At 41.8% G+C, this 24,420-nt stretch overlaps 3 protein-coding genes across 3 annotated transcripts; all 3 read left to right on the top strand.

Moving 5' to 3' along the window:
- The first annotated feature begins 1,166 nt into the window (after positions 1-1,166).
- LOC138096349 (zinc finger protein 420-like) lies at positions 1,167-7,104 on the top strand. The gene is made up of 4 exons (XM_068992504.1): positions 1,167-1,200; positions 2,206-2,301; positions 4,991-4,995; positions 6,004-7,104. The coding sequence occupies exons 1-4, from the start codon at positions 1,167-1,169 to the stop codon at positions 7,102-7,104; spliced, it is 1,236 nt and encodes a 411-aa protein (XP_068848605.1).
- A 10,110-nt stretch (positions 7,105-17,214) lies between these two features.
- LOC138096871 (KRAB domain-containing protein 5-like) lies at positions 17,215-21,003 on the top strand. Its single transcript, XM_068993124.1, has 3 exons — positions 17,215-17,374; positions 18,378-18,476; positions 20,999-21,003. Exons 1-3 carry the CDS (start codon positions 17,215-17,217, stop codon positions 21,001-21,003), a joined length of 264 nt encoding a protein of 87 aa, XP_068849225.1.
- Positions 21,004-21,290: 287 nt separating this feature from the next.
- On the top strand, positions 21,291-23,089 carry LOC138096870 (zinc finger protein 345-like). The gene is made up of 3 exons (XM_068993122.1): positions 21,291-21,323; positions 22,190-22,520; positions 22,683-23,089. The coding sequence occupies exons 1-3, from the start codon at positions 21,291-21,293 to the stop codon at positions 23,087-23,089; spliced, it is 771 nt and encodes a 256-aa protein (XP_068849223.1).
- The last annotated feature ends 1,331 nt before the right edge of the window (positions 23,090-24,420 follow it).

Genomic DNA, 24,420 nt, shown 5'->3' with positions numbered 1-24,420 from the left:
TGTATGCATGAACATGTTAACATCATTTGATTGATTTTTTGTTTTTCTTTTTTGAAGATTCCATAAAGCAGGGAATAGCTACCCACTCCAGTATTCGTGCCTTGAGAATCCCATGGACAGAGAAGCCTGGCAAGCTACCGTCCCTGGGGTTGGTAGGAGTAGGACACGATTGAGTGACTAACACTTTTCTTGTTTTTAGTATTATTTACAAATACAGAAATTTCTATAAACTTTCATTAGAGTTAGCTCTGTGCATTTGTCTGTGTTTGATTAAAGCCTAGAGTCACAAACTGAAGTAAAAGTTGCTGCTGCTGCTAAGCCACTCCCGTCATGTCCGACTCTGTGCGACCCCATAGACGGAAACCCACCATGCTCCCCATTCCCTTAAGCTGTCATTTAAGGAATGTTTGTTAAAATATTTGCCAAAAGATGATACAGCAACATTATTGATTTTAAATTATTTCTGTTATACATTCAAGTCTGTGAAAACTGTCAGAAAGTAGTATATACCAGATCGTTAAAATGATTCTTGTTGCCGAGGTTACTATCCTATCAGACCTGTAAAATCTGTAAAGCACTTAAACTTCAAAGTTAAATGTGAATTCTTTCCTTACTATTCTACCTCGTTGCTGTTCACACATTGTCACTCATGGAGCAGAATTTTCAACATTACTCGTTCAAATAAGCTTGTGAAAAATGTGGCACACTGAGCCCACTCCAGAACATTTGGATCAGGAAGTGCTTTTTTAAAATATTTCCTGTTTCTTTTGATAGACAGTTTATCATCTGTCAACTGAGTACAATACTCAAAAAGAAATATCTATGCCAATGTTGATCTGATCATATGATTTCTCTTTCACATCAGAATAATGTCTGTAGTGGTTGATGGATCGTATCTCTTCCTCTTTTCTTGGGGTTAAAAATGTGGTAGGAAATATTACTGTGTAAAAATTATATTCTTGTGTAACACCAGACATTCTCCGAAATCAAAACCATTTCTCTTGCTGGTTTCCTCTTGGGTCACATTAGGAAGTCTTCCCATGGCCACATAGCACCTGTACTTTGTATTTCAGGGACGGCTGACATTCCAGGATGTGGCCATAGACTTCACTCAGGAGGAGTGGGAACGCCTGGACCTCAGTCAGCGAGAATTGTACAGGGACGTGATGTCAGAGAACTACAGGAACCTGGCCTCCTTGGGTGAGGATAACTGCCTTCCAGAATCCCTTCTCTACCCACTGGGTTTTGGTTCCTCTATTTCTAGAATGTCTCCTAGAATCTTCTGCTCCTTGTAATAGTTTCAGATCCCTGCTTTCTGTGGGAAAATGGATATTTATGAGTTGAGAAAGAAGACTTCATGAGGATTCATTATGATTCTAACTTTTCCTTGATGGAATCTGCCTCCTTCTTCTAGGTTAGTGGTAATTCTGTAGGTTCTGTGGTATAAAAGGGTGCCACTCTCCTTTATAAATCAGATTTCTCCTACTTACTTACTTTGGCCTTAGCACTACTTGACTAGAATCTCAAGATCTTCTCTTTATGTATTTGTTATTTATAAAAGTGCTTCAATAAAGTATTTGGGGATATAATTTTCTAGGCTATATTAGCATTCAACTATGCCTTCTCTAGAATGTTAATAATGTAATGAGCAAGGTAACAGTCATGTCTGACTCTTTGCAAGCCTATGGAATAGTCCATGGAATTCTCCAGGGCAGAATACTGGACTGGGGAGCCGTTCCCTTCTCCAGAGGATCTTCCCAACCCAGGCATCAAACACAGCTCTCCCACAGTGCAGGTGGCTTCTTTACCCGATGAGCCACCAGGGAATGTTCATACAGCTTAGGAAATTATGTCCCCAAATATTTTAGTTCTAGGCTCTATTAACATTCTACCATGCCTTCTCTGGGCTTCCCAGTGGCACTAGTATTAAGAACCTGCCTGCCAATGCAGGAGACATAAAAGAAATGGGTTTGATCCCTGGGTTGGGAAGAACTCCTGGAGGAGGACATGGCAACCCACTCAGTATTTTTGCCTGGACACTCCCATGGACAGAGGAGCCTGGCGGGCTACAGTCTATAGGGTGGCAAAGAGTCAGACATGACTGGCGCGACTTAGCACATGTGCCTTCTCTTCTCACTTGAATACATATTAGATTGGAAACTGATGAATCTCTAGCAAAACAAATATTCCTTTTCCTGATAGCAGGTCTTGTGGTCTCTAAGCTAGACCTGTTCACCTTTCTGGAGCAAATGAAGACTCCCTGGGATGTAAGGAGACTGGAGACGCCAGCAGTATACACAGGTAGGGGTCAATGGATGGAGCCGACCAGTCCACGACAGGTCCAAGGATTAGTGAGGAATTCATCCTTTGTCATGTGGTTTGGGAAGATCTGCTTCAGTGGAAATGATTGTATATAAGTCTGGGTTTCTTTCTGTTGCTGTCATAGGTGGATATCACCTGCCCCATTCTGTCCCTTTAAATCATTCCTGAATTCATCTCCAGTGATTACTTTTCTCAATCACAGTGAGAACTGAAACCCTTCTCTTGGCCTGTGACAACCTGCATGAATCGATTACTATTCCATTTCGCGGGGGGGGGGGGGGGGGGGGGGGGCTGGGTGCATGGGGCCCCTCGGAAAACTGAACATTTCTGAAAAACTCTAAGATGCTCCTATTAAAGTTTCTACCTCTAGATGGCAGTGTGAGCGGAATTGTAGACATACTGCCAAAGTTCTAGGAATATTGGGGACAGAGGTTTGTTGTTTTTTTTTTTTTCTGACATAGTTTCTAAAACACTGGAAGCTACAAATATGATCTTATAAATTTTATATTCAAGTAATTTCTAAACTGCATAAACCAAAACCTCCCTAAGAGAAAGAATGCCAATCTCAGGGTTACTTCAAAGTTTCTGTTTTCTTCATATGAACTCATATGAAATGTTAAGTGTATCTGCCCCAATTCCTCAATGCTAAAAGACTTAACTGAATTGAACTGAACTGAAAAGACTTAAATATATTCAATTAACTCAGAGAATTTTCAAATAAATTGGCATAAGAGCTTAAAACGTTTTGCACCATATTTTTAATGGTTTCACAGTATTGCAATGTTTAGATAATGGAATCTTTTTAAAACGTTCTTATTGGAGTATAACTCATTTACAATGTTGTACAGTAAAAAGAATCCATTTTACGTATAGATATCTACTCTTTTTAAGATTTCCTTCCCAATTCGATCTCCACAGAGCATTGATAGTGTTCACACCATACTTTGAAAGTCTCATTTCTTAATTTCTCAAGAACTGCTTCTTTATTTAATGAATCTTGTTATCAACTTCCACAGACTTTGTCCTACATGTCCTTGCTTTCTGATTAGACCTATGTCAGTATCATTTATGATTTTTATATTGAAACATCATATGGAACGTGCTAAAATAAAAAGTGGATTAAAGAATTAGAGGGCACCTAGTGGCATCAGCATTTAAGATGACTTAAGAGGAAGAGTCATCATTAGACTGCCTGTCTCTTCTTCATTTAGTGGTTCTTGTAGCTTTTTGTCTTGTTCCTTCCTCTACACCATACTTCTTTGTCGTCCCATTTTGTCACATTTTCTGGGTTTGTGGTCTGTTCTGCAGGCTGCAGGATCCTAGCTCCTCTTGCTCTGTTGTCTTCCCCCTAGGGGGTGAGGTTGGTCCACAGGCTTGTACCCTTATCCCCTTGATCTGGGCTTTGATTGCTTTTATTGTGACCCGTGCCTCCCCAAAATATTGAGGGGAGGTTCCCCTTGGCTCTATGGTTGTCACGGGTCTGTCGGGGTGGGGTCTGATTCCTGGTTTGTGGAGAAGAGCCCCCAGATGTGTTTCTTCGCTGTGATTCTGATCTGTGGTCAAGGCAGTTGGGATTGGAGGACACCTACTGGGAGAGAAGCCACTAATGATTGCTCCTCTGGGATTGTTCGCCTTAGGGTGTGCTCATGCACTGTGTGAGTCTCATGTGACCCCATGTTGGCACTGCATTGGCCCCCCTTCAACCATGGGCATGCTGGCACATTGCTCTGGTGCCAGCAGCTTTCACTTTTAGGGATTTACATAAACTGTTTGTGAAAGCAGAGAGATGTGCCTCCTCAGATGTTCTTTTCACTGGAACACCAGCATAGGTCCAGTGAACTCAGGTCCCAGAATTGCATTCATGGAGCTGGACCTGCTGTGGTGACATGGGGCAGCTCAGACTCTAGCCTGGCCCTACCCCATAGTATACATCCCCACAAAGTCTACAGCTGCTAAAGCTACACCTCCCATGTCTGGGGGAGCCCTGGTTGTCCATTCAGATGTTCTGTACGGGCTGAGTTGACAAAGCCAGTTGCAGGTATAAAAGCATGGTTTGTGTAACCGTGAGGAGAGACTTCAGTTTTCCTTCCTTAACCCTGGGGCTCAGCTGAGCTTTCAGCTCCTTCTCTGTGTGTGGGCCACCCACAGGTGTCTGCTGTAGAAGCTGCCCCAGAGCACAGCAGTCTGCTGATTGTGGAGGAGGTGCAGGGGGGAGGCTGTGGCTGGAGCTCAATAGAGCCCACCCGGGTGGTGGCCCTTCCTAGTGCTGGGAGAGGAGGGGCCAGCACAGGGGAAGAGGGGCTGCAATGGTGTGTCTTCCCTTTGGGCATCAGTCAACAAAGGCGCTCTGCTCTCTGGTGGTCAGGCTTCCTCCACAAGCATTCTAGCTTATAGAGCTCCTCCCTCACCCCCGGCCCCTCAGGATGTCTCCTCACAGCCCACAGCAGTCCTCTGCCTGGGTCTGCTCTCTAGACCCCACATTTCAGCACCCAGCCTTTGTCTGCAGCAGCAGATACCATCTCAGGCTGGGTGGGCAGGGCTGGGATCAGTACCCTGTGTACAGGTCTCACTCTGTCCTGCTGCCACAGACTGTTGCCGTGGTCTCTTCCCACGGAGAATGAGGCTCCCCTTCTGTCCCAGCTGAGCTCACACCAGCCCCAGTAGATAGGAACAGTAGATAAGAAAACTTTCATTTGGTATCTTTCAGCTGTGTCTTCTCACAACACCCGTGGTTTGATGTCAAAGAATTCAAGATTAGAAAATTTAATCCAAAAAGCAAACCTAGGAATACATGAAAGAGCTCACCTTGGAAACGGACATTTAATGAAAGACCAGGAATATACGGGGGTATGTGAAAGACACAGAAGATGTTTATATGGACAGAAAGAAACCGAGACAATTTCACACAATGCGGACATTACTGCCAAAAGAAATGAGCAATATGAGTCAAACTGTGGAAAACACCCATTTCAGTTATCAACAGCTGCAGAAAAGTCTATCTGTTCAACCAAAGGCTTAAAGCAGTTTTTGAAACATACACGTTCTCTGAAGGGAAATGTGGAAAACCTGGAAAGTCATCCAGTCTCTACTGCAAATACTCATGCAAACCACTCTGAACACAGGCTTCGATTACACATACATTCAAGCACGTCTGAAAACCAGAAATTTAAAAATGATGGGGAAAACTCACAAAATAATCAGTTTGAGGGATCTGTGACCAAGGGGTCATTATTCTTCTACCAACAGACAGTTTCTCTCCATTCCAAAATGTGTAATGTTGATATTAATGGAAGAGAGTTAATCCCACCAGAACTGTTCAATACACATCATGATACGGTTAATACAGAACAACTTCTCACGTGTAATAACACGAGTCAGGCCTTAAGTAAGAGCTCTACCCCCAATAATTACAAGAATATTTACAGTGGAGTGAGAAGCCATGCATGCAATGAAACTTGGTGTAAAACTGAACAAGACTCTAACCCTATGAAACATCAGGGACCTCAATCTTCAGACAAAGATTCTAACAATAGTACATGGAGGAATATCTTTTACCAAACATCAAGTCTTCCACTAAATGAGAGTACACATACTGGAGAGAAGACTTACAATTGTGAATATGGTCATGTCTCTAATCAGTCTTCAAATCTCACTCAACAGCAGAGTATTCAGAATCTACAGAAAAGTTACAAGTGTAAGCAATGTGAGAAAGCCTTTACTAACTCATCCAGTCTAAGCAGACACAGGAAAATCCATTCAGGATGGAAACCTTTGAAATATACAGAGTGTGGCAACACCTCTAATCAGAATTCAGAGCTTAGTCAAGATCAGCATATCCACACTGGCAAGAAACCTTATGAATGTAAAGAATGTGAAAAAGCATTTATGTGTTACTCAAACCTTAGTCGACATCAGCGCATTCACACTGGGGAGAGGCCTTATAAATGTACAGAGTGTGGCAAAGACTTTAATCAGAAGTCATGTCTTACTGATCACCAAAGAATTCACACTGGAGAGAAACCTTATACATGTAAAGAATGCAGAAAAGCCTTCAGTCGCTACTCAACTCTTACTCAACACCAGCGAATTCATACTGGAGAGAAGCCTTATAAATGTAAAGAATGTGGAAAAGCCTTCAGTTACTACTCAGCTCTTCATGAACACCAGCGAATTCATACTGGAGAGAAGCCTTATAAATGTAAAGAATGCAGAAAAGCCTTCAGTCACTACTCAACTCTTATTGAACACCAGAGTATTCATACTGGGGAGAGGCCTTATAAATGTAAGTGTTGTGGCAAAGACTTTAGCAAGCACTCACGTCTTACTCGCCATCAGAGTATTCATACTGGCGAGAGGCCTTATAAATGTGAGGATTGTGGCAAAGCGTTTAGACAGCACTCATGTCTTACTAAACATCAAGTAATCCATACTGGAGAGAAATCTTATATATGTAAAGAATGCGGAAAAGCCTTAGGTTACCACTCAACTCTTACTCAACACCAGAGAATTCATACTGGAGAGAAGCCTTATAAATGTAAAGAATGTGGAAAAGCCTTCAGTCACTACTCAACTCTTACTCAACACCAGCGAATTCATACTGGAGAGAAGCCTTATAAATGCATAGAATGTGGAAAAGCCTTCAGTCACTACTCAAATCTTACTCAACACCAGAGAATTCATACTGGGGAGAGGCCTTATAAATGTAAGGGTTGTGGCAAAGACTTTAGCAAGCACTCAGGTCTAACTTGCCATCAGGGAATTCATACTGTAGAGAAACCTTAGAAATGTAAAGAATGTGGAAAAGCCTTCATCAAGCACTCACGTCTTACTCAACATCAGAGAATTTATACTGGAGAAGTGGCAAAGTCTTTAATCTGAGCTCTCACCTGATTAGACAGAGAGCATGTACTGGAGAGAAACCCTAGTAATAAGTGATGGAAGAAGTTTGCCCTAAACATACACTTCAGAAAATACAAGACCATTTATTTAAGGAAGATAAGGAATGACATAAAGAAAATGTAGAAAAGTATTTAATAAAAATTAAATCTAAATAAATAAATTGCACACTAGAAAAAGTGAAAGTCGCTCAGTTGTTTCCAACTCTTTGCAACCCCATGGACTGTGTCCATGGAATTCTCCAGGCCAGAATAGTGGAGTGGGAGGTGGATTCTTTACCAACTGGGCTATCAGGGCAGCCCACACAATAGAAAGCATTTCATCAATCCTGTTTTTTCAAGTTCCTCTTCAGGAGAAGTATTGTAGATAGTAATCCATAGTTAAAACAGATCAAAAATTGATATGTTAGTATGGATCACAAGATGAAGGTTGGTATTTAGAAATGTACAAATATTAGCAATATATCTTTGTTTATATTGACATGATTTGTGATTGTTTGAAAACCAAAATCAATGTGATTCAACTCTCAAATTACTCCATGCTGCTATGCTTCATTTCTATTGTGTATGCAAAGTTATGTTTTTGATGGTTGCTATCTCAAAGATGAGACAAAGCCTTCAATCCTAGGGAGAAATCATTTATATTTATTCTCCATTAGAAGATTAAGGACACAGGAATGTAACAAGTACATCTAAATGGAGGCGTTAGTCATTCATGTCAAACATCCCTGTAGGTCACCATGAGGTAAGTGTTCAGGGAGAAATTCCACATATTATCGTAAGATGTACATTTTCAATAGTTATGTCACTTGCTATTTAAGTAGAATACAATGACACTTCACTGAAATCTTGATGTATCTTTATAATATCAACAGAAGTCATGAATATTAGTTGACATGTTTCAAGTAAAGACATCTGATACCCTAGAAATGTATGGAAACCCCTCCCAGAAAAGTTATGTAATTAGTGTATGTTTTATTTCATAAGCAATTAACCTCCATTTTGTAACCATACGAATCACAGTTCTTAGATAATTGTATCAGAGGAATGAATATCATTGTTTATGCTTGTAATCTGTATTTTATTCAGTTAAATAGTGGGTTGGAAAAGGTTTTATTCTGACTGTGTGATATAACATGTTAATAAAACTGGACGGTTTCTTGTGATGAAGTTGGTGTGTAATGAAGTGTCAACCTACCGATTTAAGGTTGAAGGGAAAATACCTAACAATAAACTCTTTGTTAATGCAGAGGGATGATACCTGTCACAATGAGTTTCCATCCTGCCTTTAAGCCTCAAATAATTGGATATTTCCCATCATTTCTCCATTGTACTCCCCCCACCCCTCCCCGCATAACTACTGGGATATTGTGATGGTTCTAAGAAGGATCATACAGAGTATTGTTGAGAGTTTACCTGAATTACTCCATGCTGTTGCTGCCTCAGCGTCTGTCTGGGGAGCAGGCAGCCTGCAGGCCCTTGAACTCACACCAGCCAGTCCTGTGAACACCTGCACTAGATGACCACCCACCCTGAGACCAGCAGTCGTGCTGAACCCCAGGGTCTACTGCACAGGCCCTCCTTCAGTGACACCCTCAGAGCTCTAGATTCCTGCTCCTCTTGGTTTGAATGGACCAATCCACACTTAGCCTGGGGAGCCCACAGCACTTCACCCAGGGCCAATTAGAGAGGCCTGAACACCAAATACTGGAGCTTTCTCTGCCTGGTTCTAGCCTTGACCTTCGTCAGGGGCCCTCAAGGCTTCCTGTGAATTCTCTCAGGACCTAGAGTCATAAACTCATCTACTTCAATTGTCCTTTGTTCTTCTGTTAGCTAAGACTTTTCAGGGGCTCATTTAAGCAAATGTCAATTTAACGAAGTCACAAAAAGCATAATTAAAAGCCATGATGGTAAAGTTCTGAACCAAGATTTATAAAATCTTACCCTGTATAATTCTTAGCACAAGTTTCTTGTCTAGGCTTGAAGGAACTGTTTTCTCATGGCCTTGGCATACTTTGAATGCAGTCTATAAATATCTGAAGATATATACATCATATAATTTATATAACACACATTGAACACAACATATAAATATCTGAAGGTATACACGTTAGCAGTGAGAAAACCAAGAAGGAATATGTGAGTGTATGTGTATTCGTACAGATTTAACGTAGAGAATTTAGAAATGCTAGATCAAAACTGGTCATTTTAGAACTGCAGATGATTGACTAAATACTGCAAAACTTGTCAATTTGTCAATTAATCTGTTTTGTCTATTTTTCATGGAATTCATTTCCTTAAATGTTAGGAGGTTACATTTTTTAAGGAACTTCCACACTGTCCTCCCCCTGTGACTGCCTCAGTTTACATTCCCTCCAGCCGTGTAGGAGGTTCCCTGATCTCCAAGCCTCGTCAGCGTTTACGATATTATTAGTGGGCTCTTTGCTAATTGTTGTTCTGACTGGCATGAGGTGATGCATCATTGTAGCTTTGTTTTGCATTTCTTATTGTTTAGCTTTGGTGAGCATCTTTCATTTGCCTCTTGCCCATCTAAAAGAGCAAGTTGCCCCACCCAGGCTCAGCAGTTGTGGCACACAGGCTTAGCTGCCCCAATGCATGTGGAGTATTCCTGGACCAGGGATCAATCCCATATCCCCTGCACTGTCAGATGGATTCTCCACCACTGGGTGACCTGTCTGTTTAGCTTTTTTCCTTTTGAGATGCATGCATAATTTGTATTGGAATATCATTGCTTTACAATGTTGTGTTAGTTTCTGCTGTACGACATCATCAATCAGCCATAAGTATACATGAATCTGCTCCCTCTTGAACCTCCCTCCCGTGATCTCCATTTCACCTCTCTGGTCAGCACAGAGCACCAAGCTGAGCTCCCCGTGCTATCCAGCAGCTTCCAACTAGCTCCCTGTTTTAACCATCAGTTCAGTTCATTTCACTTGCTCAGTCATGTCCAAGTCTTTGCGACCCCATGGACTGCAGCACGCCAGGCCTCCCTGTCCATCACCAACTCTCAGAGTTTACTCAAACTCATGTCCACTGAGTCGGTGATGCCATCCAACCATCTCATCCTCGGTCGTCCTCTTCTCCTCCCCACTTGAATCATTCCCAGCATCAGGGGCTTTTCAAATGAGTCAGCTTTTCACATGAGGTGGCCAAAGTACTGGAGTTTCAGCTTCAGCATCAGTCCTTCCAATGAACACCCAGGACTGATCTCCCTTAGGATGGACTGGCTGGATCTCCGTGCAGTCCAAGGGCCTCGCAAGAGTCTTCTCCAGCATTTCAGCCATGGTAGTGTATGTATGTCAGGAAGGCTCTTCAGTTTGTCCCCCTCTTCTCCTACCGTGTCCACACATCTGTTCTCTAATTTGGACAAATATTGTCGTAACAGATATACATGGAATCTAAAAAAATGGTGTTGATGAACTTATTTACTGAGCAGGAATATAGGCGCAACGGTAGTTCTTAAGCTTTTGGATGTTAAGGTTTCAAGGCATAAAATACATGGACAATCGTGACATGCATTTTATGAAGTGAAAGAAGCCCATTCAAAAATGCTACAGAAAGTAGCAATTTTACAATATGAGACTTTGGTGTAGGTAAATGTTCATATGTGCTCAGTGGTGTCTGAGTCTTTGTGAGCCCAGGGGCTGTAGCCCGCCAGGCTCCTCTGTCCATAGATTTCCCAGGAAAGGATACTGGAGTGGGTTTCCATTTCTTCCTCCAGGGGATCTTCCTGATCCAAGGATCGAACCTGCATCACTTTGATGTCCTGCATCGGCAGGTAGAAAGTTCTTCCCACTCAGTCACCTGGGAATCTAGTAGGAAATATAGAAGAGATTAAAAAGGTCTGTGGTTGCCATGGGTTTCAAAGGAGGGATTATGAATATCCTAAATCTAGAGAACTTTCAGGACCGTGAAATAATTTGTGTTAAACTGTTGTGATGGACGCATATTATTATACATTTATCCAGAGGTATGGAGTGCACATCCCTAAAAGAGAAACATAAGGGTAAACTAAAGAGTTTATGTATTTACTGTCCTTGTAGCTTCATCAGTGGTAACAAATGCTCACTCTGGTGGGGAAAGGTAAGAAGGGAGATTGTCCACATGTGGGAACAAGAGTTATATGCGTATGGTAAACGTCTATACCTTATTCTCAACTCTGCTGTGAAACGAAATCTTCTACAAAGTTGGTACTGGTGCATGCACACTGAATATTTTTTAGAATATATAATATTAGAAAGATGGACATGCTTCTATCTTTAATTTTTCCTTAGTCATTGTACTTTAAAGATGTGAGAAAATAGAGCTCTCTAAATGGCGCAGACAACAAACTGTAGCAGTTGATTCATAAATCCTAGAAAAACACACACACAGGAAGTAGAACAAGGCTCTCACGTGTTAATTCGTGTTAATGTAACAAACGACAACAGCGATCATTATTTCCTTGGTTGGTCATCAGATAGCATTTAGGGCATCATTTTCAAAGGCATTTATCTCTGCCCACACAAACTTGTTAATCTGGCGTGTCCTGCTCAGTTCAGTTCAGTTCAGCTGCTCACTCCTGTCCTACTGTTTGCGACCCCATGGACTGCAGCTCGCCAGGCCTCCCGCTGCCTCCGGTTTATTGTCAAAAGAAAGCTGTGATGGAAATACCTCCAGGCTCCTGGTCTCTGAAGTTGGAGGTGCCACACCTGCAGAGAGGTGGTCACAGTGCAAATCATTTTGTGAAAACTTGTGTCCCCAGGCTGCAGAGGAGGGTGAAAAAAACTAAGGAGATCTTTGGGAAGAATTCTGCAAGTAAAGCCTGGCAGGAACCCAAGTCCTGCAGGTGATTCCCACCAAACCCTCACCTCTCCCCTCCCTTATCCCAAGGGCGCAGGTACAGGCTGAGGACCACCACACGCATCCTAGAAAGAGCCTCTCCCCAGGAAATGAGGTTGACTTTTGCTTCTAGAAGTTCCCACCCTAAATCCTCCCTTCCTGAGGTCTCAGATGTGCCAAATGTGAGGTTTCCCTCAGGGTCCTGAATGCAGGTCTTCCTCTTGCATTTTTTCAAAACCCTCCTAGTCAGGTAGCCCTGGTAGCCCAGAAGTAGGGTCCATTGTCTTTGGTGAATTGTTCTGTGGCCTGCTCTCTGTAATGCAAAAAGGAAGGAGAGGAACTAGCCGGGAAAATTTGCAAATTGAGAGGAACACCAGCATGTGATTAGCATTCAAGTTAGTCTTGATTACCCACTACAGATCAGGAACACAGAAAGTCAGCAAAGAGCTCAGAAAAGGGTGAGAGAAACAAGAAAACTTCTTCTTTTTCACTGCAGCAGTTGCAGGTTTAAAGGGCTGTATGTGTTATGCCCAAGTCGCAAATTTCCAATGACCACCAGGGAGCCAATATCCGATGCAAAAGCAAGAGAGTTTCTATTACCAAGCTCCAGCTGGGGCTCCCACCTATGCAGCAGTTATAGGGAGGAGCCCGGGTTTTGGATTACATTGCTTATATAGGGAGTATACTTGGAAAAAAAGGATTTCTAGGTAGGAGAACGTCTGATTGGTCACTTTCTTTCGAAGGGTTGTGTGTTGGTTCTTGATTGGTCCCTATTGTCTAGGTAGACTACAAGTTCCTGAGCGTTAAGTCAGGAGATTTTGGTCTGGGGTCCGATCGGCTCGAAGGCGGTGGGGTGAGGTCAGGGGATTTCCAAAGGCTCTTTTCCCGGAACCTTACAAAATGGAGTTTTTCTGTTAACAAAATGGATTAGCTTAGATTCTTCATATGGATGCCTTTGAAGGTATTTTCTCAACATGCAGATGTGAGTTTGAGACGTCATAGCCCCACAGAAGACGCAGAGCAGGAGGAAGAAGAGGAGGAAATGGCAGCTTCTCAGGTAATTGTCCTGTCCCGGGTGTGGGGCTGTGTTTGCTTTTCCTCCTGACATGCCTGGACTGAGAATCTGCAAACCTTTAGTTCTCTGCTTCTAAGTTTTCTGCCTGGAGTGCTTGTTATCACCTTCTTATTTTTTTTTTTCCATTTTTTTTTTTTTTTTAATAGTGAAAACCAGCTCTTCAGGTTTTGTCTCCTTCATATTCCAGAGCCTTTTCTCCATTGTCTGTATCCTGGCTTTCTATAGAGCATGATGGATTCTCAACATGAAATAGTGACTTTCAATGTTGAATACATTCCCTTTGTGAGAGATCAATACGGAGAGGCACTGGTATCTGAGAATCCCGTTGGGATGCGGTTCAGTGTTAGGATCTTAGGGAAGTTGGGGAAATGCTGTGATGAATTTACATGTGGATGCAATTCAGCTCTCTAGAACAGGAGTAAGAAAATGCCCTTGTTAATAGAATGAACTCAGCATTCCAGAATTTTTCAGAAGTTAAAGTAGCAGAGACAATCCTCTATACCGATAAGAAAAATATACTAATTAGATGGACTATTAAGATACAGATCATGGGAGGTATATAGGAGGTGGAACTTGCAGAAAGCTGACATTTTTCAAAATAGATTGAGATCATGGTTTTCCTAATATTGCCAAGATGCCTAGCAGTGATATGCATTTTTCCGTGTACTCTTACCCCGTGACCTCTAATATTCACTGCTTCTGTGAGATTTCCACGCTATGAAATTCAGTTCGGTTTTTTTTGTTTGTTTGTTTTTGTCTTGAACAAGGGTCTTGGAAAGAAAAAGTGATGGATATGCCTATCACAGTTCATGAGGAAATGCCGTATCTTCTTAGTTACTCTTTGCTTTGAGAAATGAACACTGTCAGCTAAAACAGATGCACAATTTGAGAGATGTGAACTAAATTTTATTTGGGGCAAAATGAGGACAGCAGCCCAGGAGACAGCATCTCAGGGAACTCTGAGAATCTGCTCCAAAGAGCCAGTGGGGGAAAGTCAGTATGTGACTTTGGTGAAGGGGGAGTTCAGTGCAATCAAGCACTTACTTTACAGAAGGTTTCCTGCCAGTCCTGAGGAACTGAAGTCATCATTTAGTGGTTTAGTGCTTTTCTAGATATGAAGAGATGCAAGGATTGGGATCATGAAAGCAATTCCTGAAAATATCAGACTCTAGAATTGACACTTTTGAACTGTGGTGTTGGAGAAGACTCTTGAGAGTCCCTTGGACTGCAAGGAGATCCAACCAGTCCATTCTGAAGAGATCAGCCCTGGGATTTCTTTGGAAGGAATGATGCTAAAGCTGAAACTCCAGTATTTTGGCCACCACATGAGAAGAGTTGACTCATTGGAAAAGACTCTCATGCTGGGAGGGATTAGGGGCAGGAGAAGAAGGGGACGACAGAGGATGAGATGGCAGGATGCCATCACGAACTCGATGGATGTGAATCTGAGTGAACTCTGGGAGTTGGTGATGGACAGGGAGGCCTGGCATGCTGCAATTCGTGGGGTTGCAAAGAGTCGGACACGACTGCATGACTGAACTGAACTGAAAGACCTGTTTCAGCAGATTTCCTGGAGCAGAGTGCCTCAATCCACCCTCAACTCCCTTAAGGGGACTGAAGTCAGTTGCAGCACCATAGGGTTCATTCTCCCCAGAGGCAGATGGCAAACGCCCTTGTTGTTGTTCAGTTCAGTCATGATGTACTCTGCATAGAAATTAAATAAGCAGGGTGACAACATACAGCCTTGACGTACTCCTTTTCCTATTTGGAACCAGTCTGTTGTTCCATGTCCAGTTCTAACTGTTGCTTCCTGACCTGCATACAGATTTCTCAAGAGGCAGGTCAGGTGGTCTGGTATTCCCATCTCTCTCACAATTTTCCACAGTTTATTCTGATCCCCACAGTCAAAGGGTTTGGCATAGTCAATAAAGCAGAAATAGATATTTTTGTGGCACTCTCTTGCTTTTTCCATGATACAGCAAATGTTGGCAATTTGATCTCTGATTCCTCTGCCTTTTCCAAAACCAGCTTGAACATCAGGAAGTTCACAGTTCACGTATTGCCTAAGCCTGGCTTGGAGAATTTTGAGCATTACTTTGCTAGCATGTGAGATGAGTGCAATTGTGCGGTAGTTTGAGCATTCTTTGGCATTGCCTTTCTTTGGGATTGGAATGAAAACTGACCTTTTCCAGTCCTGTGGCCACTGCTGAGTTTTCCAAATTTGCTGGCATACTGAGTACAGCACTTTCACAGCATCATCTTTTAGGATTTGAAATAGCTCTACTGGAATTCCATCACCTCCACTAGCTTTGTTCGTAGTGATGCTTTCTAAGGCCCACTTGACTTCACATTCCAAGATGTCTGGCTCTAGATGAGTGATCACACCATCGTGATTATCCGGGTTGTGAAGATCTTTTTTGTACAATTCTTCTGTGTTTTCTTGCCCCCTCTTCTTAACATCTTCTGCTTCTGTTAGGTCCAGACCATTTCTGTCCTTTATCGAGCCCATCTTTGCATGAAATATTCCCTTGGTATCTCTAATTTTCTTGAAGAGACCTCTAGTCTTTCCCATTCTGTTGTTTTCCTCTATTTCTTTGCATTGATCTCTGAAGACGGCTTTCTTATCTCTTCTTGCTATTCTTTGGAACTCTGCATTCAGATGCAGAGAAGAGAATGGAGGAGCTCGTGGCAGAGGGGGAAAGATAGAAAGAGCGCACGCATGCGGGAGAGAAAAAGAAAGAGAAAGCGCTTTGGCTCCTCCTTTTATATGTTTTCTCCTCGGCCTGGGCCTGCCCTGTGCAAATTAGGCTTAGCCAGGAGTGCTGTCTGTTCTACCTGAAGTCTTCACTCTGGTCCTTGGACCCTCCTTGACCTTCCTTGTCTTTTAGTCACCACCATTTTGGACTTCTTTTCCCTATTCTACCTACCTAAAAATATCATCTTCAAATATTTATGTACATTTTCTATCAGTTAATAATTATCCTGATTTTATTGACATAACAATTTGTCTCTTAATAAGTACACAGTCCCATTTTAGTGTATGTCAGTATGCATGAACATGTTAACATCATTGGATTGATTTTTTCTTTTTCTTTTTTTTAGAAGATTCCCTGAAGCAGGGAATAGCTACCCACTCCAGTATTCGTGCCTCGAGAATCCCGTGGAGAGAGAAGCCTGGCTGGCTACAGTCCCTGGGGTTGCAAAGAGTAGGATAAGACTGAGTGACTAACACTTTTCCTGTTTTTAGTATTATTTACAAATACAGTAATTTCTATAAACTATCATTAGAGTTAGCTCTGTGCATTTGTCTGTGTTTGATTAAAGTCTAGGGTCACAAACTGAAGTAAAAGTTGCTGCTGATGCTAAGTCACTCCAGTGGTGTCCAGCTCTGTGCGACCCCATAGACAGCAACCCACCAGGCTCCCCCATCCCTTAAGCTGTCATTTAAACAAAGTTTGTTAAAATATTTGCCAAAAGATGCTACAGCAACATTTTTGATTTTAAATTATTTCTGTTATATATTCAAGACTCTGAAAACTCTCAGAGAGCAGTATATACCAGATCGTTAAAATGATTCTTGTTGCCGAGGTTACTATCCTATCTGACCTGTAAAATCTGTAAAGCACTTACAGTTCAAAGTTAAATATGAATTCTTTGCTTACTATTCTACTTTGTTGTTGTTCAAACATTGTCACTCATGGAGCAGAATTTTCAACATTACTAGTTCAAATAAGCCTGTGAAAAATGTGGCACACTGAGCCCACTCCAGAACATTTGGATCAGGAAGTGCTTTGAAAAAATATTTCCTGTTTCTTTTGATAGACAGTTTATCGTCTGTCAACTGAGTACAACACTCAAAAATAAATATGCCAATGTTGATCTGATTATAATTTCTCTTCCAAATCAGAATAATTGCTGTAGTGGTTGATGGATCGTATCTCATCCTCTTCTTGCAGTTAAAAATGTGGTAGAAGATATTACTGTGTAAAAATTATATTCTTGTGTAACACCGGACATTCTCTTAAATCAAAACCATTTCTTTTGCTGGTTTCCTCTTGGGTCACATTAGGAAGTCTCCCCATGGCCACATGGCACCTGTACTTTGCATTTCAGGGACGGCTGACATTCCAGGATGTGGCCATAGACTTCACTCAAGAGGAGTGGGAATGCCTGGACCTCAGTCAGCGAGAATTGTACAGGGATGTGATGTTAGAGAACTACAGGAACCTGGCCTCCTTGGGTGAGGATAACTGCCTTCCAGAATCCCTTCTCTACCCACTGGGTTTTGGTTCCTGTATTTCTAGAATGTCTCCTAGAATCTTCTGCTCCTTATAATAGTTTCAGATCCCTGCTTTCTATGGGAAAATGGATATTTATGAGTTGAGAAAGAAGACTTCATGATGATTCATTATGATTCTAACTTTTCCTTGATGGAATCTGCCTTCTTCTTCTAGGTGAGCGGTAATTCTATAGGTTCTGTGGTATAAAAGGGTGCCACTCTCCTTTATAAATCAGATTTCTCCTACTTACTTACTTTGGCCTTAGTAGCACTTGACTAGAATCTCAAGATCTTTTCTTTATGTGTTAAAACTGCTTCGATAAAGTATTTGAGGATATAGTTTTCTAGGCTATATTCACATTCAACCATGCCTTCTCTAGAATGTTAATAATGTAATAATGTAATGAGCAAGATTCCAGTCATGTCTGACTCTTTGTGACCCTATGGAGTAGTCCATGGAATTCTCCATGGCAGAATAGTGGAGTGGGTAGCTGTTCCCTTCTCCAGAGGATCTTCCCAACCCAGGCATCAAATACAGGTCTCCCACAGTGCGGGTGGCTTCTTTAACAGCTGAGCCACCAGGGAATGTTGATACAGCTTAGGAAATTATGTCGCTAAATACTTTAGTTCTAGGCTCTATTAACATTCTACCATGCCTTCTCTGGGCTTCCCAGGTGGCACTAGTTGTAATGAACCTGCCTGCCAATGCAGGAGATGTAAAAAGAAATGGGTTCGATCCCTGGGTTGGGACGAACTCCTGGAGGAGAACATGGCAACCCAGTCAGTATTTTTGCCTGGACACTCCCATGGACAGAAGAGCCTGGGGGGCTACAGTCCACAGGGTGGCAAAGAGTCAGACATGACTGGCGCGACTTAGCACATGTGCCTTCTCTTCTGGCTTGAATACATATTAGATTGGAATCTGATGAATCTCTAGCAATACAAATATTCCTTTTCCTGATAGCAGGTCTTGTGGTCTCTAAGCCAGACCTGGTCACCTTTCTGGAGCAAATGAAGACTCCCTGGGATGAAAGGAGACTGGAGACACCAGCCATATACACAGGTAGGTGTGAATGGAATGAGCCGATGAGTCAACGATGGGTCCAAGGATTAGTGAGGAATTCATCCTTTGTCATGTGGTTTGGGAAGATCTGCTTCAATGGAAATGATTTCAGGGAAGTCTGGGTTTCTTTCTGTTGCTGTCATAGGTGGATATCACCTGCCCCATTCTGTCTCTTTAAATCGTTCCTGAATTCATCTCCAGTGATTACTTTTCTCAATCACAGTGAGAACAGACATCCTTCTCTTGGCCTGTGACAACCTGCATGAATCAATTACTATTCCATTTCTTGGGTGGGGGTTGGGGTCCTAGGAAAACTGCACATTTCTGAAAAACTATGACGCTCCTATTAAAGTTTGGACCTCTGGATGGCAGTGTGTGAGTGGAATTGTAGACATGCTGCCAAAGTTCTAAGAATATTGGGGACAGAGTTTTTGTGTTTTGTTTGTTTGTTTTTCCTGACTTATAATTTCTAAAACACTGGAAGCTTCAAATAGGATCTTGTAAATTTTAAATTCAAGTAATTTCTTCACTGCATAAACCAAAACCTCCCTAAAGAGAAAGAATGCCAATCTCAGGGTTACTTCAAAGTTTCTGTTTTCTTCCTATGAACTCATATGAAATGTTAAGTGTATTTGCCCCAATTCCTCAATGCTAAAAGACTTAAATATATTCAATTAACTGAAAGAATTTTCAAATAAATTGGCATAAGAGCTTAAAACATTTTCCAACATATTTTTAATGGTTTCAAACTATTGCAATGTGTAGATAATAGACTCTTTTTAAAACATTGTTATTGGAATATAACTGGTTTACAATGTTGTACAGCAAAGAGCATCCATTTTACGTATAGATATCTACTCTTTTTAAGATTTCCTTCCCAATTAGATCTCCACAGAGCATTGATAGTGTTCACACCATATTTTCAAATTCTCATTTCTTAATTTCTCAAGAACTGCTTCTTTATTTAATTAATCTTGTTATCAGCTTCCCCAGACATTGTCCTACATGTCCTTGCTTTCTGATTAGACCTATGTCAGTATCATTTATGATTTTTATATTGAAACATCATATAGAACACGCTAAAATAAAAAGTGGGTTAAAGAATTAGAGGGCACCTAGTGGTATCTGCATTTAACATGACTTAAGTCGAAGAGTAATCATTAGACTACTTCTCTTCCTCATTTAGTGGTTCTTGTCTTGCTCTTTCCTCTACACCATACTTCTTTGTCCTCTCATCTTGTCACATTTTCTGGGTTTGTGGTCTGTTCTGCAGGCTGCAGGATCCTAGCTCCTCTAGCTCTGTTGTCTTCCCCCTAGGGGGTGAGGTTGGTCCACAGGCTTGTACCCTTATCCCCTTGATCTGGGCTTTGATTGCTGTTATTGTGTCCCAAGCCTCCCCTGGATATTGAGGGGAGCTTCCCCTTGGCTCTGTGGTTGTCACAGCCCTGTCAGGGGTGGGGTCTGTTCCCTTGTTGGTGGAGAAGAGCCCCCAGATCTGTTTCTTCGCTGTGATTCCAATCTGTGGTCAAGGCAGGTAGGATTGGAGGACACCCACTGGGAGAGAAGCCACTAAGGATGGCTCCTCTGGGGATGTACACCTTGGGTGTGCTCATGCACTGTGTGGGTCTCATGTGATCCCATGTTGGCACTGCTCTTGGCCCCCATCAATCATGGGCATGCTGGCACATTGCTCTCGTGTCTCTCAGATGTTGTTTTCAATGGAACACCAGCACAGATCCAGTGAACTAAGGTCCCAGAATTGTATTCAGGAGCTGGACCTGCTGTGGCGCTAGGGGGCAGCTCGGACTCTGGCCTGGCCCCACCCCTTGGTATACATCCCCACAAAGTCCACAGCTGCTAAAGCTACACCTCCCATGTCTTGGGGAGCCCTGGTTGTCCATTTGGATGCTCTGTAGGGGCTGAGTTGACAAAGCCAGTTGCAGATATAAAATCGTGGTTTGTGTAACCGTGAGGAGAGACTTCAGGTTTTCTTCCTTAACCCTGGGGCTCAACTAAGCTTTCAGCTCCTTCTCTGTGTGTGGGCCACCCACAGGTGTCTGCTCCAGAGGCTGCCCCAGAGCACAGGAGTCTGCTGATTGTGGAGGAGGTGCATGGGGGGAGGCTGTGGCTGGAGCTCAATAGAGCCCACCCGGGTGGTGGCCCTTCCTAGTGCTGGGAGAGGAGGGGCCAGCACAGGGGGAGAGGGGCTGCAATGGTGGGTCTTCCCTTTGGGCATCACTCAACAATGGCGCTCTGCTCTCTGGTGGTCAGGCTTCCTCCACAAGCATTCTAGCTTATAGAGCTCCTCCCTCACCCCCGTCCCCTCAGGATGTCTCCTCACAGCCCACAGCAGTCCTCTGCCTGGGTCTGCTCTCCAGACCCCACATTGCAGCACCCAGCCTTTGTCTGCAGCAGTGGACACTCTCTCAGGCTGGGTGGGCAGGGCTGGGATCAGTACCCTGTGTACAGGTCTCACTCTGTCCTGCTGCCACAGACTGTTTCCGTGTTCTCTTCCCACACAGAATGAGGCTCCCCTTCTGTCCCAGCTGAGCTCACACCAGCCCCAGTAGATAAGAATAGTAGATAAGAAAACTTTCATTTGGTATCTTTCAGCTGTGTCTTCTCACAACACCTGTGGCTTGATGTCAAAGAATCCAAGATTAGAAAATTTAATCCAAAAAGTAAACCTAGGAATATATGAAAGAGCTCACCTTGGAAACAAACGTTTAATAAAAGACCAGGAATATATAGGGGTATGTGAAAGACCTAGAAGATGTTTATATGGACATAAAGAAACCAAGACAGTATCACACAATGCGGACATTACTGCCAAAAGAAATCAGCAATGTGAGTCAAACTGCAGAAAACACCCATTTCAGTTATCAACATCTGCAGAGAAGTGTATGTCTTCAAGCAAAGGCTTAAATCATTTTTTGAAACATACACGTTCTCTGAAGGGAAATGTGGAAAATCGGGAAAGTCATCCAGTCTCTACTCCAAGTACTCCTGCAAACCTCTCGGAACACAGGCTTCGATTACACATACATTCAAGCACGTCTGAAAACCAGAAATTTAAAAATGATGGGGAAAATTCACAATATAATCAGTCTGAGGGATCTGTGAGCAAGGGGTCATTATTCTTCCACCAACAGACAGTTTCTCTCTGTTCCAAAATGTGTAATGTTGATAATAATGGAAGAGAGTTAATCCTACCATCATTTTTCAATACACATCATAATATGGTTAATACGGAACAACTTCTCACGTGTAATAACAGAAGTCAGGCCTTAAGTAACAGCTCTACTCCCAATAATTACAAGAATATTTACGATGGAGTGAGAAGCCATTCATGCAATGAAAGTGAGTGTAAAACTGAACAAGACTCTAACCCTATGAAATATCAGGGACCTCAGTCTTCAGACAAAGATTCTAAAAGTAGCACATGGAGGAATATCTTTTATCAAACATCAGGTTTTCCACTAAATGAGAGTACACATACTGGAGAGAAGACTTACAATTGTGAATATGGTCATGTCTCTAATCAGTCTTCAAATCTCACACAACAGCAGAGTATTCAGTATCCGCAGAAAAGTTACAAGTGTCAGAAATGTGAGAAAGCCTTTACTAACTCATCCAGTCTAAGCAGACACAGAAAAATTCATTCAGGATGGAAACCTTTCAAATGTACAGAGTGTGGCAACACCCTTAATCAGAATTCAGAGCTTAGTCAAGATCAGCAAGTCCACACTGGCAAGAAACTTTATGAATGTAAAGAATGTGGAAAAGCATTTATGTCTTACTCAAACCTTAGTCGACATCAGCGAATTCACACTGGGGAGAAGCATTATAAATGTACAAAGTGTGGCAAAGCCTTTAATCAGGAGTTACATCTTACTGAACACCAGAGAATTCATACTGGGGAGAAGCCTTATAAATGTAAGGATTGTGGCAAAGAATTTAACCGGTGCTCAGGGCTTACTTGCCATCAGAGAATTCACACTGGAGAGAAGCCTTATAAATGTAAAGAATGCAGAAAAGCCTTCAGTCACCACTCAAGTCTTATTCAACCCCAGCGAATTAACACTAGGGAGAAGCATTATAAATGTACAAAGTGTGGCAAAGCTTTTAATCAGAAGTCACATCTTACTCAACACCAGAGAATTCATACTGGTGAGAAGCCTTATAAATGTAAGGATTGTGGCAAAGAATTTCACCAGTGCTCAGGTCTTACTTACCATCAGAGAAATCATACTGGAGAGAAACCTTATAAATGTACAGAATGTGGGAAATCCTTTAGACAGAACTCAATTCTTACTCAACACCAGCGAATTCATACTGGGGAGAGGCCTTATAAATGTAAGGATTGTGGCAAAGACTTTAGCAGGCACTCAGGTCTTACTTACCATCAGAGAATTCATACTGGAGAAAAACCTTATAAATGTAAAGAATGTGGAAAAGCCTTCAGGGACCAGTCAACTCTTAGTCAACACCAGCGAATTCATACTGGAGAGAAACCTTACAAATGTAAAGAATGTGGAAAAGCCTACATCAAGCACTCACATCTTACTCAACATCAGAGAATTCATACTGGAGGAAAAACCTTACAAATGTAAGGAAAGTGGCAAAGGCTTTAATCAGAGCTCTCACCTTACTAGACAGCAGAGAACTCATTCTAGAGAGAAACCCTAGTAATAAGTGATGGAAGAGGTTTGTCCTAAACATACACTTCAGAAAATACAAGACCATTTATTTAAGAAAGATAAGGAATGACATAACGAAAATGTAGAAAAGTATTTAATAAAAATGAAATCTAAATAAATATCAGAAATTGCACACTAGAAAAAGTGAAAGTTGCTCAGTTGTGTCCAACTCTTTCCATTCCCATGGACTGTGTCCATGGAATTCTCCAGGCCAGAATAGTGGGGTGGGAGGCAGATTCTTTACCAACTGAGCTATCAGGGAAGCCCGCACAATAGAAAGCATTTCATGAATCCTGTTTTTTTTTTGAAGTTCCTCTTCAGGAGTATTGTAGATAGTAATCCATAGTTAAAATAGATAGAAAATTAATATGTTAGTATGGCTCAGAATATGAAGGTTGGTTTTTAGAAATGTACAACTTTTAGCAATATGTCTTTGTTTATATTGACATGATTTGTCATGTCAATATTTTGAAAACCAAAATAAATGTTATTCAGCTCTCAAATTACTCCATGCTGCTATGCTTCATTTCTAGGGTGTATGCAAAGTTATGTTTTTGATGGTTGCTGTCTCAAAAATGAGACAAGGCCTTCTATCCTAGGTAGAAATCATTTATATTTATTCTCCATTAGAAGACTAAGGACACAGTAATGTAACATGTACATCTAAATGGAGGTGTTACTCATTCATGTCAAACATCCCTGTAGGTCACCATGAGGTAAGTGTTCAGGGAGTAATTCCACATATTAAAGTAAGATGTACATTTTCAATAGTTATGTCACTTGTATTTTAAGTAAAATACAATGACAGTTCACTGAAATCTTGATGTATCTTTATAATATCCACAGAAGTCATGAATATTAGTTGACATGTTTCAAATAAAGACATCTCTGATTCCCTAGAAATATATGGAAACCCCTCCCAGAAAAGTCATGTAATTAGTGTATGTCTTGTTTCGTAAATGATTAACCTCCATTTTGTAACCGTAGGAATCACAGTTCTCAGATCCTTGTATCAGAGGAATGAATATCGTTGTTTATGCTTGTAATCTGTATTTTATTCAGTTATACAGTGGGCTGGAAAAGATTTTATTCTGACTGTGTGATATGACATGTTAATAAAACTGGATGATTTCTTGTGATGAAGTTGGTGTGTAATGAATTGTGAACCTACCGATTTAAGGTTGAAGGGAAAATACCTAAGAATAAACTCTTTGTTAGCACAGAGAGATGATATCTGTAACAAT

Source organism: Capricornis sumatraensis, chromosome 20 (assembly GCF_032405125.1).
Source record: "Capricornis sumatraensis isolate serow.1 chromosome 20, serow.2, whole genome shotgun sequence".
NCBI classification, from domain to species: domain Eukaryota; kingdom Metazoa; phylum Chordata; class Mammalia; order Artiodactyla; family Bovidae; genus Capricornis; species Capricornis sumatraensis.
The sequence above is the reverse complement of the archived record's forward strand: the minus strand, read 5'-3'. Positions and strand labels throughout refer to the sequence as shown.

Excerpts from the sequence above, each read along its gene's own strand:
- LOC138096870 (XM_068993122.1), top strand. The coding sequence starts at position 21,291 with ATGCGGACATTACTGCCAAAAGAAATCAGCAAT. Across the intron at positions 21,324-22,189 it reads TGCCAAAAGAAATCAGCAAT|AATTCAGAGCTTAGTCAAGA; the intron begins GTGAGTCAAACT and ends ACCCTTAATCAG. Across the intron at positions 22,521-22,682 it reads AGAATGCAGAAAAGCCTTCA|AATTTCACCAGTGCTCAGGT; the intron begins GTCACCACTCAA and ends ATTGTGGCAAAG.
- LOC138096349 (XM_068992504.1), top strand. The coding sequence starts at position 1,167 with ATGTCAGAGAACTACAGGAACCTGGCCTCCTTGG. Across the intron at positions 1,201-2,205 it reads CAGGAACCTGGCCTCCTTGG|GTCTTGTGGTCTCTAAGCTA; the intron begins GTGAGGATAACT and ends TCCTGATAGCAG.
- LOC138096871 (XM_068993124.1), top strand. The coding sequence starts at position 17,215 with ATGGCCACATGGCACCTGTACTTTGCATTTCAGGGACGGCTGACATTC. Across the intron at positions 17,375-18,377 it reads CAGGAACCTGGCCTCCTTGG|CAGGTCTTGTGGTCTCTAAG; the intron begins GTGAGGATAACT and ends TTTTCCTGATAG.